This window comes from Pituophis catenifer, unplaced genomic scaffold, assembly GCF_029215685.1.
Source record: "Pituophis catenifer annectens isolate HBS135680 unplaced genomic scaffold, rPitCat1.0.hap2 SCAF_10, whole genome shotgun sequence".
Taxonomy (NCBI): domain Eukaryota; kingdom Metazoa; phylum Chordata; class Lepidosauria; order Squamata; family Colubridae; genus Pituophis; species Pituophis catenifer.
The window spans coordinates 19649898-19662728 of NW_027256890.1; the positions used below are offsets into that span (position 1 = coordinate 19649898).

General features: G+C 47.8%; 2 protein-coding genes across 2 annotated transcripts in view; both read right to left on the minus strand.

Annotated features, from left to right (window-relative positions):
* The window catches only part of PBXIP1 (PBX homeobox interacting protein 1), a 16657-nt gene extending 13684 nt beyond the window's left edge, over nt 1-2973 (minus strand). Inside the window, exon 1 of the mRNA XM_070950291.1 lies at nt 2874-2973. The gene's annotated coding sequence lies outside the window, so the exon portion shown is untranslated. The remainder of the gene's footprint in view (nt 1-2873) is intronic.
* A 4458-nt stretch (nt 2974-7431) lies between these two features.
* Nucleotides 7432-12228, minus strand: PYGO2 (pygopus family PHD finger 2). The gene is given in 4 exon segments (XM_070950293.1): nt 7432-9533; nt 10060-10109; nt 11920-12196; nt 12199-12228. Coding segments are annotated over 4 exon segments (1446 nt in total). The 3' UTR covers nt 7432-8444.
* Between the last annotated feature and the right edge of the window lie 603 nt (nt 12229-12831).

Below are 12831 nucleotides of genomic sequence, written 5' to 3' on the forward strand. Positions count from 1 at the left end.
CCCAGCAACTTTGAACGGGAGGAAAAGCAAGCAAAACAAAAACGAAAACGGAAAAAAAAAAAAAACCCTGAAAGAGACAGCAAAACGGGGAGCTCCCGTATTAAAAAGTTAAATTTCTCTCCAGGAATCTCTGCCTGTCTGCCTGCTTGCGAAATTCTTACCACGAGTCTCTCTACCCTCCCAAGAACAGCTGTCGAAGCAAAGAGACAGGCGGGAAGAGAAGGGGGCAAAAAATAGGAAAGGGATATATTTTTAGCTTTGCTGAAGGCAACTTAACAGGTGGAAATGGCTTTGCTGAGCAGAGCAGAGGGGGAAAACAAGGAGCAGAGAGAGAGGGACAGAGAGAAAGAGTAAGAAAGAGAGAAAAATAGAAAGTGAGAAAGAGTGTGTGTGTGAGAGAGAGAAAGAGAGAGAAAGAAAGAGTGAGAAAGTGAGAAAAAGAGAAATACAAAGTGAGAAAGAGTGAGAGTGAGAGATAAGAGAAAGAGTGAGAAAGAGTGAGAGAGAAATAGAGAGAAATAAATAGAAAGTGAGAACGAGTGAGTGAGAGAAAGAAAGAGAAATGGAGTGAGAGTGAGAAAGTGAGAAAAAGAGAGAAATAGAAAAAGTGAGAGTAAGAGAGAGATGGAAAGAGAAATAGTGAGAGTGAAAGAGAAATAGAGAAAGAAATAGAAAGTGAGAACAAGGGAGAGTGAGTAAGTGTGTTTGTGTGTGTGAGAGAGAGAGAGAACGAGAAAGAGAGAGAGAGAATCCCAGGGGGGGAAAAAATCTGGATATTTTAAGGTACAAATAGCCTTAAACAGACACACTGGAAGGTTTTGCTCTCTGCAAAGACCAACTTGGCATCGGAAATGTAATAAAGGAAGAGAAACTTGGAGCTGAGGGCCTGTTGGGTAATTCTTAAGGATGCTTTATGCACGGGGGGGGGGCACACTGCAGAAGGAGAGGTGGGGTCCCACATTTTGCATTCAGGAGGGTCTCTAACAACAGCTTCATCAAAACTTGGCCAAGCCATCTTATCTCTCACTAGTAGAAACTTGCTGTGAGTAGACACAACTTCAGCAGGCCCAGTTTTCTTCCCGTTGTGGGGGAAAAACTCCGTCATGCATTGAGGGGGAAATAGGGGGTCCCATTAAAGTTTTTTTCCCCTCCCCCCCCAAAAAAGAGGATTATTAGTTCAGAAAGTGCATTCTGCCACTGGCAGGACAAGAAGCCATGGATGGAAATTAATCAAGGAGAGAAGCAACCCAGAACTAAGGAGAAATGGACAACCATTTACTTGAAATGTCATAATACCTCCTGCTTGGGGTCAGACTAGAAGACCTCCGAGGTCCCTCCCAACTCTTGTTATACCACGTGGATCTTAAAATTTGCCTCCAGGCTGTTTTTGAGAGCTGCGGTTTGGCCCAATTTGCTTGGATAGCCTTTTTTTTTTTAAAAAAAAGTTGTATTTCAAGACGCGTCGACGAGTCTCTGCAGCAAAGGAACGGCAGGGATGGAGAGTTCTCCGCTGTGCCCACCTGCCAAGCAATCAGGATTATTGCAATATTATTGTTATTTTCACAGCCGGCGACACAATCAAAGGAAGAGGCAGGCTGCCACTTCGGAAGGAAACGCCGAAGGGTGGCATCTTTTTCGACTAACACATTTTTTTAAATAAAAATAAAAATAAAATAAGCTTTGGAGAGTGAGTGGCAGCTGACGCCTGGAAGGAAAAAAAACCTGTTAGCTTTTCCCAGCTTTCTTTGTGCCAGTTGATCAACAGGCTTTGCCTCTTACAAAGTCCACACGCTGGAAAAAAAAAAAAAAAAAAGGTGCAAATTCACTGCATTTAAAAGAGAAGGAAATGCAAATGTGCGGCAGGAAGCAAGGATGAAAACTCAAGAGTTTAAAATAAAGAAAGCTCCTGCCTTTCGTTTACGGCACGAATGTGACAACTTCCAGAGAGAAACTCCAGAGAAGGGGAAGGGAAATGTCACCAAACGGTGATATTTCAGACTCTTAGCGGAAGCCACTTTGCAAACATGGGGTGGGGGTGGAGTGGGGTGGGGGGTCTCCTTTGCAAAGCCCCCACCACGCCACCCTCAAACGGGGAGCCTCCCCTGTTGCAAATGCTCAGAACGCCAAGGACGGGCAAAAAAGCTGCATGTCCCCCCCAGATAAACAAAATCAAGAGCCTTGATAGTACAGGGGTTTAGTGCACCCTGTTATTAACACAGCTGCCTGCAATTTCTGCTGGTTCGAATCTCTCCAAGGCTCAAGGTCGACTCAGCCTTCCATCCTTTTTAAGGTAGGTGAATTGAGGACCCAGTTTGTGGGGGCAATAAGCTGACTTTGTATAAAATATACAAAAGAATGAAGGCTATTGCTTAACGCATTGTAAGCTGCCCTGAGTCTCCGGAGAAGGGCGGCATATAAATCAAATTAAAAAAAAAAAATGAAACAAAATGAAACTCAACGAAAAACAAATAATAACTCTTTATCAACTTTCCAGCCTGAGGGGGTGGAAAAAAAAAACAAACAAAATAAAAATAGTAGCAGAACAAGAGAGAAAAAAAAAGCAACTGGGGCCAAAGATAAGAAGCTTTGCACGTTTCACCCGGCTGGGGGAAAAAAAAAAAGAAAAAAAAAAGGAGATTCTTATCGAAGTGCGCGGGATGCAGGAACCGCAGCATCACCCCGGGACGGTTGCCATGGCAACCCTGCAATACCCCCTGCTTCATCCTTGCTGGACCAAACTTCATTTCTCGGCTTGGGAAAGTGATTTTTTCCTGCAGGGGGGGGGGGGAAACGGCTCTAAGTGTAGGGGGGGGCTTTGTTCCTCCCCCTCCCCCTCCCCTTTTTCCCCCCAACCCCCCCATCCCATGGCTTACCTTTAATCCAGGGGGCGCCCCGTTTGCGCCGAGCCGAGCTGGGGGAAATCCGGACGCGGCTGGCAACTTTTGCATCGCCAAAACTTCCTCGGGGAGGATAAGGGAGGGGTGGGGGGGGGGGAGTGGGTGGGAAGAGGGAGGGGGGGTGGGCGGGACGAGGAAAAAAAAAAAAGAAAAAAAAGAAAAGCTCGGTAGCCAATGGGGGAGAGGGACTGCGGCGCCAGCCGGCCAATGAGAGGCGCGGGGCTGAGAAAGAGGCTGGTAAAAGTTTTCTTAAAGTTGGGGAAAAGTTTAATTAGTGGGGGGTAAAAAGAGGGGAGGGACAAAGAGGGGGGGACAAAGAGGGGGGGGACAAAGAGGGGGGGTCCCCCCTCCCTGCAGAAACCCAGGCCGGAAGCGTTGACTTGAAGGAGGCAGAAATTTCCAATTTTTAAAAAAAATAAAATATGAATGAAGGTGTGGATTTGGAGAATGACTAAGCTGGATAGAGCTGGAGAAAGACAGCAACAGCTGAATTTTAAAAAAAAAAAAAGATTTCCCTATCAGGCAGCTCAGCCTTCAACGATTCACAGCTGCTGGGCAAGAGGAGGGGGGGGGCTAAATAAACTGAGCCCCCCCCCCACGAGTAGGATTCGCACCCAGGATGTAGCTGGGGTGGGGGGTACGGATGCCAGAGGACCCGCTCCCCTTTTCTCCAAAATAAACTCAATAAAACCAGAATAAAGGGAGGAAACTGAAGGCTCCAAATTGCTGGAAAGGAGGATCGCATGGTTAGAGGTTCTTCCTTCAAGGGCAGCTGCTGCTGTTACCTAGTTGGGTCAGAAAACGTCTACAAGGAAACAACCCAGCTCAGAGAACATCAAGAGCCCCCTCATTTCTTTCCTTCCTTTTCTTTTTTCTTTCTTCCTCCTTCCCTTCTCGTTTCTCTTCTCCTCTTCGCAAACCCCTCTCTCTTGTAGCACTGAGGATGTTACCTTGTTGGGTCAGGAAACGTCTACAAGAACCCAGCTCAGAATGCATCAAGGAACCCTCATTTTATCTTTTCTTGCCTTTCTTTTTCTTTCTTTCTTTCCTCTTTCTTCCTCCTTTCTCATTCCGCTTCTAGCACTGATGATGTTACCTACTTGACACTGATGATGTCAGAGAACATAAAGGACCCCTAATTTTTTCTTTTTCTTTCTTTCCTTCCTTTTCTTTCTCTCTTTCCTCCTTCCCTTCTCATTCCTTTCTTCTCCTCAAACCCTTGTAGCACTGATGGTTTATCTAGTTCAGGAAACGTTTCTGAGGAAACAACCCAGCTCAGAGAGCATAAAGGACACCTCGTTTTATCTTTTTCTTTCTCCTTCTTTCCTTTCTTTTTTTCTTTCTCCTCCTTCCTCTTTTAGTGCTGATAATGTTACCTAGTTGGGTCAGGAAACGTCTGCAAGGAAACAACCCAGTTCAGAGACCACCAAGGACCTATACTTTTTTTTCTTTCTTTCCTTTTTTCTTTCCTCCTTCCCTTCTCTGCAAAACCCTCTTGTAATACTGATGAAGTTAGCTAGTTGGGTCAGGAAACGTCTACAAGGAAACAACCCATGCTCAGAGGGAATAAAAGACCCCTCATTTATCTTTTTCTTGCCTTTCTTTTTTCTTTCTTTCTTTCTTTCCTCTTTCTTCCTCCCTTCTCATTCCTCTTCTAGCACTGATGAAGTTAGCTAGTTGGGTCAGGAAACGTCTACAAGGAAACAACCCATGCTCAGAGGGAATAAAAAACCCCTCATTTATCTTTTTCTTGCCTTTCTTTTTTTTTTTCTTCTTTCTTTCCTCTTTCTTCCTCCCTTCTCATTCCTCTTCTAGCACTGATGAAGTTAGCTAGGTGGGTCAGGAAACGTCTACAAGGACGTTTCAAGAAGCTTTCTCTCCTTGAAAGAACTTTAGCCCAGTTTTAACAGATAAACAAGAAGGGACCTTGTAGGTCATTAGAATTAGGGATATTTCGGAGGCTTTGCCAGAGAGAACGATCAAAATTCACCGCACGGATTCCGACACCGGGGTCCCCCCTTCCTGCCAGAAAGTCCATTTTCTCCCGCCTTTCTCTTGTTGGGAGCCAGGAATTTTCCATCCTTCTTTGGATCCGTTTCATCCCCGGCCAGCAGAACGAAAACCTCTGATCTCGAGTCCGGTGCCAGGCGCTTTTTAAAAATCCTTTCTGGCAACCCAGTCTGTCCTGGCACAGGGCGCCCGTTGCTTGGTGGCAGCGGTAGCGCCTTCTCCGAAGGGCAGGATAGGATAAAAGGCATAAATCTGTCGGAAGCGCCGTCAAGGGAGGACAAACGCAGGAACACAGGGTGCTTAAAAAGAAAAAAAAGAGGACAGCACATTGTGGTCTCTTTTTTTTTTCTTCCCCTGGACCAAAATTTATTTTATTTCCTCCCCTCCCACTCGCGGCATTGGTATACGGAGAGGACTGGATAATGAGGGCACCTTTAATTCGGGGGCTCTCCAAAGCTGGCAACTTTGAGAGTCTGTGGAACCTCAACTCCCAGAATTCCCCAGCAACTTTTAAATCTTTAACAGACTCAAGGGACCTTGGAGGTCATCTAGTCCAACCCCCTCCACCTAAGCAGGAGATCCTACACCATTTTCTGTCCAGTTTCTTCTTGAAAACCTCCAGGGATGAAGCTCCCACCACTTCCGAAGGCAACTTCTGCTCCATCGGTTGATTGTTCTCACCGTCAGGAAATTCCTCCTTATTTCCAAGTCGAATCTCTCCTTGGATCAGTTTCCCTCCATTATTCCTTGCCTGGCCTTCGGGTGCTTTGGAAAACAGTGCCGTTATAACTTCGGTCACTAAATGAAACTTTCGGACTTCCAACTCCCAGAATTCCCTAACCACAGTCCACAAATCTTTTAAAAAGTTTGGAGATTCCTATCCTAAGTTGATATCGAAGCTGGGCTTGAGACGAGGTGCTCGGCAGCCAATAAGGGAGAAAAGGTAGGGGAAGGGAGAGGGGTTTATAATTTTATTTACTGATTTTTAATTTGCCTTTTTATTGTTTTTTTTATAAATAATTCAAGGCGGCAAACTGTAGCTAATAGTCCTTCCCGTTTTCTCCCACAGCCACTCTGTGAGTTGGGTTGATGGCTGAAGGGAGGGACTGGCCTTAAATCACCCGGTCTGCTTTTGTACTTAAGACAGGACTAGAACTCACCTACACCCGGTGATTGGTTCAAAGTCACCCAGTTGGCTTTTGTACTTAAGGTAGGACCAGAACTCACCTTCTCCTGGTGATTGGTTCAAAGTCACCTAGCCAGTTTTCATGCTTAAGGCAAGACTAGAACTCACCATCTCCTGCTGATTAGTCCAAGTCACCCAGTCAGCTTTTGTACTTAATGTAGGACTAGAACTCACTTTCTCCTGGTGATTGGCTCAGTGTCACCTAGGCAGGTTTCATGTCTAAGGCAGGACTAGAACTCACCATCTCCTGCTGATTTGGCCCAAGGTTACCAGGCTTCATGGCTAAGGCAGGACTAGAACTCACCATCTCCTGGTGATTGGCCCAAGTCACCCGGCCGGCTTTCGTACTTAAGACAGGACTAGAACTCATCTACACCCGGTGATTGGTTCAAAGTCACTCAGTTGGCTTTTGTACTTAAGGTAGGACTAGAACTCACTTTCTCCTAGTGATTGGCTCAGTGTCCCCTAGCCAGGTTTCATGCCTAAGGCAGGACTAGAACTCACCATCTCCTGGTGATTAGTCCAAGTCACCCAGTCAGCTTTTGTACTTAATGTAGGACTAGAATTCACCTTCTCCTAGTGATTGGCTCAGTCACCTAGCCAGGTTTCGTGCCTAAGGCAGGACTAGAACTCACTGTCACCTAGTGATTAGTCCAAGTCACCCAGCTGGCTTTTGTGCCTAAGGCAGGACTAGAACTCACCATTTCCTGGTGACTAGTCCAAGTCACCCAGTCGGCTTTTGTACTTAAGGTAGGACTAGAACTCACCTACACCCGGTGATTGGTTCAAAGTCACCCAGTTGGCTTTTGTACTTAAGGTAGGACTAGAACTCGCCATCTCCTGGTGATTAGTCCAAGTCACCAAGATTGGTCTGAAGACACCCAGCCGACTTTCATCCCTACGTCAGAACTAGAACTCACGGTCTCCTGGTTTCAAATATGGTGGTACTAACCGCTAGATCAAACTGGCTCTTATTATGCCACAGCTACAAACATTATAAGGGGACTTCACTCCAAGCTGAGCCGACGTCTCTTTTCTTGTCGTTTTCTCTGCTTTGAGGGATGGAAGTGAGAGGGTTTCACAAAACGGGGACCTCAAGACCCACAAACACATCGGCGTGGAGGCAAAAAAAAATAAATAAATCTGAAATCTCGCCGCCACGTTAAGCGAGAGCCTTTTTCAGTTAACGTTGGCTGAAATTGGTACAAAATTCATTTTGTTTTTAATGTTCGCAACATTAAAACACCAGGGAGGGGTTGGGAATGAATCCAGCTATACCTTGCCGTCCCCCCCCTCTCTTTTTCTCGCCCCCTCCTCAGTTCTCTTCCCCTCCCCGTTTAATGTCCAGCAAGGATAGAAAACAATGATCCAAGTCACATCAGTGAAGCACGTGACGGAAAACAAATTCCGACGGAAAGAAAAAAACGGACACGGCGACAAAAAAAAAAAGGGTCGAAGTCAGGAAAATTACTGGAAGGCGAACGTAATAATAATAATAACAATAATAATAACAATTAAAAAAAAAAACAGGTCCCGAGTTGGTACTTTTTTTGTGTGTTTTGTTTTAAAGTCTTCGCGTGAGAAAAAAAAGGGCCAGTTTGTCCTTTCGTCAATTTTTTTTTTCTTCTGTTTTCTCAAGAAGACGCCAGTCACTTTTTTTGAGCCACCGAAATGTCGCAGAGGATGCTTCCAAAATTTTAAGCGCGGAGGCTCCAAATTCAGGAGCAAATATCCCCCCCCGGCCCCTCCTCAGTTGCGTTCTGTAGGATTGGGGGAGGTCTCTTCCTGCCCAGATGCCGCCGTGCCCCCCACCCACCCTCCAAAGAAGAGGTATATTCATTGCGTTGGCGAATTTCCCGGAAGAAACCGGACGACGCGGGGATAACTTCCGAGTGACCAAACGGGAGGGCCGGGCCGGGCCGAGCTGAAACTTGGAATGGAGCCAGATGAGAGGAATGGGAGACTGGGAAAACGCCCCCTCCCCTCTTTCTTTCGTCCAGCCAATCGTGGAAGGCTTTCCAAGTTTTAAACGCAGTCGTGGGTCGGGGAAGGAAAGAGAGAGAAAAGTACGACAGACGGCGACGCTTCGGGAGCGGATGAAGGCATAAAAATGGGTCGGTGGGCGCCTCCATCGCAGTCCATCTGTGTGCCCAGCAAAGTCAGGACTGGAAACCCCCCAGAGGTCGTGGGGGTCACCCAGAATCCTCCAGCTTTTTTTTTTTTTTTTACTGGCAAGGGATGGGATTCGGTGCCCGTCTCCTCAGCCAAGAGTGTCTCGTAGTGGTACAAACCGGATTGGCCATCCTTTCTGCCCACCGGGGCGAGGACAGCCGGGGGAAGGAGGGGAGGTCTCAGCCGTCGTTGGCGGCCACTAGCTGCCCCATGCTCTCCCGGATGTAGACCGACTGGATCTCCTTGGTCTTCAGGCAGAAGTCGCAGGCCCAGACGGCCGAGGCCTCGGTAGTCAGCAGCCCGTAGGCGTTCTCCGTCATGCCCGTACACTCCCGGTGGAACCACTTCTGGCACGAAGCCTCGCACAGGATGGCGTCTTGGTCGTCGTTCACTTCGCTGCGGCAAGCCCCGCAGGGGTAGACCAAGCCCGGGGGAGGCTGGTGGCCGGAGTTGCCAGCTGCTTTGCTGGTGGGGGGCAAGGGGTTGCCTTCGGGAGTCCCGGTGCCGCCGCTGTGGCCGGTGCTGTTGGGCGGGAAGGCGGGCTGGGTGCCGTTGACGGCCGCCGGCGAGCCGGTGTGCTGTTCCTGGTTGAAGCTGTTGGGAGGCGGGTGGAGGGGCTTGGGGGCCCCGCTGTCTTCGGCAGAAGGAGGGAAACCGGGGTCGGGCCCCGGGAAGGGGCTGGGATTAGGGGGCAAGCTGGAGAGGTTGGGGTTGGGGCGCTGCAGGGGGGATTGTCCAAAGAGGTTGGCGGGCTGGCTGAATCGCTGGGCCATCGGCGGTCCGCCTGGAGGGTTGAGGGTCGGCCCAGAGCCCATGTCCCCGCCGCGAGGGGGCTGCCCCATGGTTGGCGACATCATGGGGCCGAACGCCCCCATGGGCCCCTGCATGATTTGCCCGCCGGGGGGGCTGAAGTTCTGTCCCAGCGGCTGGCCGAAGGGTTGCCCGCCGAAGCCCATCCCTCCGGGTTGGACGTAGCCGGGATTTTGAGGGGGCATGTTGAACGCCGGGCCCATCTGGTTCGGTCCAAAGGGGGGCGGCTGCCTCCGCATGGGCTGGGGACCGCCGCCGTAGCTCGGCGGGACCTGGGGACCCATCGCCCCTTGCATGCGGAAGTTCCCAAAGGGGCCGGGGTTGCCGAGGAAGGGCGCGGAGGAGGAGCCAACCTTGGGGATGGCAAAGTCATCTTCAAACGGGTTGGAGGCCACCAGGTGATCGACCATCGGGGTGGGAGGGGGGGCAAACTCCGAGAGGTGGGAATAGGAGGGGCCCTGCAACAAGAAAGAGGCAAATAAGCAGACCAGCATTCCTATATCGATATTCCTATATCGGCCAGAGAGGTTGCCTTATCATCACAGTCCCTAGCAGGGGGCGCTGGAGGCCAATAGATCTGGAAGGTACCAAGTGTGGGGGGAGAGAAGAACATAGCGGGAGGGTCCAAGCTATAACCAGGATGCCACATAACTTATGAGGTTCTCATGTAAGTCATCCTCAATTCACCGCAACTGAGACAAGATTTCCAGTTGCGTTACCGTCGTATGTTTGAGGCACCCCGTGACCAGACCCGACTTCATGACATTTTTTTTTGCAGTGGTCATTAAATGAATCACTGGTCATTAAGCCATTCTGCACTCATCAACGGTTGTAAGTGCAAGCCCATTCTTCTAAAAGGCCATTTTTAAAAAAAGAAAAGCATGTATAAATACACAACAGGGGGGCCATGGAAGGAAGAAGCCAAGGCTGTCTCGAACCCAAAGCACGTGAAACCCCCCTCCCTCCTACCCACCCCCAAATTACCTGCGTGTTGGATTTGCGACGTTTCTTCTCGGGACTCTTCATTTGAAGACCTGAGCAAGGCAGAAAAAAAGAGAAATTTGGAATATTGGTCCAAGCGTTTATGGAGATTGGCAGTCGTCCGGGGAAGAATTGTCTCAAAGGGTCTTTTTTAAAAAAATAAAAGGCATCAGGGGCATTTTTTTTTCCTTTTTTAAAAATTTGGCAAATTGTGATTACTAGACGATCACACCAAGAGACGGGGATTTGTCCTCGGTGGAACAGCTCTCAGTGTACATGCAAAGGAATGGAGTAATAATAATCATAATAATAATAATATGAGGTGGTGGTAGAGAAAATGAGAAGGATAATAATAATTGTGTACCTGGTTTCTTTCATCTCTCTTTTTCTCTCTTTGTTCCTATTCTTCCTTTCTCACCTTCTCCTTTCTTTCTTTCCACCCGCTCATCCTTGTTTCTTCCTTCCTCTCCTTTACTTTCCACTCCTTCGTCTTCTTGTCTTTCTTTCTTTCCTTCTTTTCATCCACTCATCCACTTTTCCTTCCACTCTCCCTTTCTCTTCCTTTCTTTCCTTGTCACCCACTCCTCCTTATCCACTTTTTTTCCCTCCCTCCCTCTTCTCTTTCTTTACTTTTTGTCACCCATTGCTCATCCACTCTTTTCGTCTTGAGTCTCTCTCTTTGGCATTCTGGTGACTCAAGTGTATTTTGGGACCTTACAGTGGCTTAAGAGTGAAAATCTGCCCTGCAGGAGCCATATATATATGGCTCCTGCATATATATATATATATATATATATATATATAGGTCTTTGGTTATTCGGGTCTTCTCCCACGTAAAATTGGAAGTGTCTTGGCGACATTTCGACGAAGTCTCATTCGTCATCTTCAGGCTGGTGTTCTCGGCTTCGTGCTTCCAGGAGCAATGCACGAAGCCGAGAACACCAGCCTGAAGATGACGAATGAGACTTCGTCGAAACGTCGCCAAGACACTTCCAATTTTACGTGGGAGAAGACCCGAATAACCAAAGACCTACATACAAACACCCGCGAAAACCTGAGAAAACATATATATATATACATATATATGTGTATGTGTGTGTGTGTATAGTTAATATTTCGGGTTTCTTCCCATGTAATTGTGGATATATCCCTAAAAGGATATATCCACAATTACAGGGAAGAAACCCGAAATATTAACTATGCACACATACATACCCATGAAAACTTACATAAACATATATATATATATATATATATATATATATATATATATATATATATATATGTATGTATGTATGTATGTATGTATATGTATATGTATATATTTATATATATATTTATATATATATATATATTTATATGTATTTATATATCTAACTAACTTTTATATTATATATATATGTTAGTTAGTTATATATATAAAACTAACTAACTAACTAACCCAAAAATGACCTTTTCAGAGCCATGGAAGGTGCCTCTCTTTCAGGCCAGCCTTCCTACCTTGCAGGGCTGTCGTTTGCAGGGGATAAAAAAAAAAGGGGTGGGGGGATTTTGGTTGATGAGGGGAAAGCCTACCTCGCAGGGTCGGCCTATTTTGGAGGGAATAGTGGGGGGGGGCTTCTGGATTGCAGGGGATTAAAACCCCTCCCCCCCTTTGCAATGAAGGGGGATGGATGGGGATGATGGGAGGGAGAGTCCCACGTATGGGAGGGCCTCCTTGGGGATGCACTACAAGGCCCATCATCAAGGCCTCCCCAACCGCCTCCCAGCCAGGCGGGACCCCGTTTCCCTAGCAACGCCGCCTCCCGTCTCCATGGCAACCGCCCCCCCTCCACACACACACACACCCCGCCCCTCCCTTACCGGCCTTGCCCTGCTTGCGGCCTGGTCCCGTGGCGAGGCTCCCCGGCGGCGGAGGCAACGGCGGAGGCGGAGGCGGCGGACCCGGAGCAGGCGGAGCGAGGCCTACTCCCCCCTCCAGCTTGTCTGGGTGCGGGGCCGCCATAAGAAGCAAGCGGGCGCGGAGGGCGACGCGGGCTACGAGGGGCCCTGAGGCCCAGGCCGCGCCATCGCGACGCGAGCCGGAAGCGGAAGCTGATAGAGAGGACGGGAGGGGAAGGGAGGAGGGAGAAGAAAAAAAAACAACCCTGCGCTTCCGGTGGCGGGAGACATCTTGGAGGTGCCTTTTTTTTTTTTTTTTCCCCTCGTCCCGCCGCTTTCGGCTGTTCTGGGCGCAAGGCCTCCCGTCTTTCTCTATGGTTCCCGAGGGTAAAAAAAAAAAAAAAAGGCGCCTTTCAGAAGGCGGATGGAGCGTCAGGAGCGGCGCTGACGTCACTCGCCGGCGCCGTTTTGTGTCCAGTGGTGATGATGTTGCTGAATTAAGCTCATGGCAGGAATAAATAAACATAGATTCAACCATCTTGAGTCTCTAGTGGTGCTTTTTTTTTTTTCCTTCCTTCTTTTCTTTTTTCTTTCCTTCCTTTTTTCCCCCTCCATTTTTCCTTTTCTTCCTTTTCTTTTTTTCTTCCTTCCTTTTCTTTTTCTTCCTTTTTTTCTTCCCTTTTTTCCTTTCCTTTCTTTTTCTTTTCTTCCTTACTTTTTTCTTCCCTTTTTTCCTTTTTCTTTTCCTTTTTTCTTTTCTTCCTTACACTTTTTTTCTTCCCTCCTTTTTTCCTTTCTTTTCTTTTCCTTTTTTCTTTTCTTCCTTACACTTTTTTTTCTTCCCTCCTTTTTTCCTCTTTTCCTTTTCCTTTCTTTTTTCTTCCTTCCTTTTTT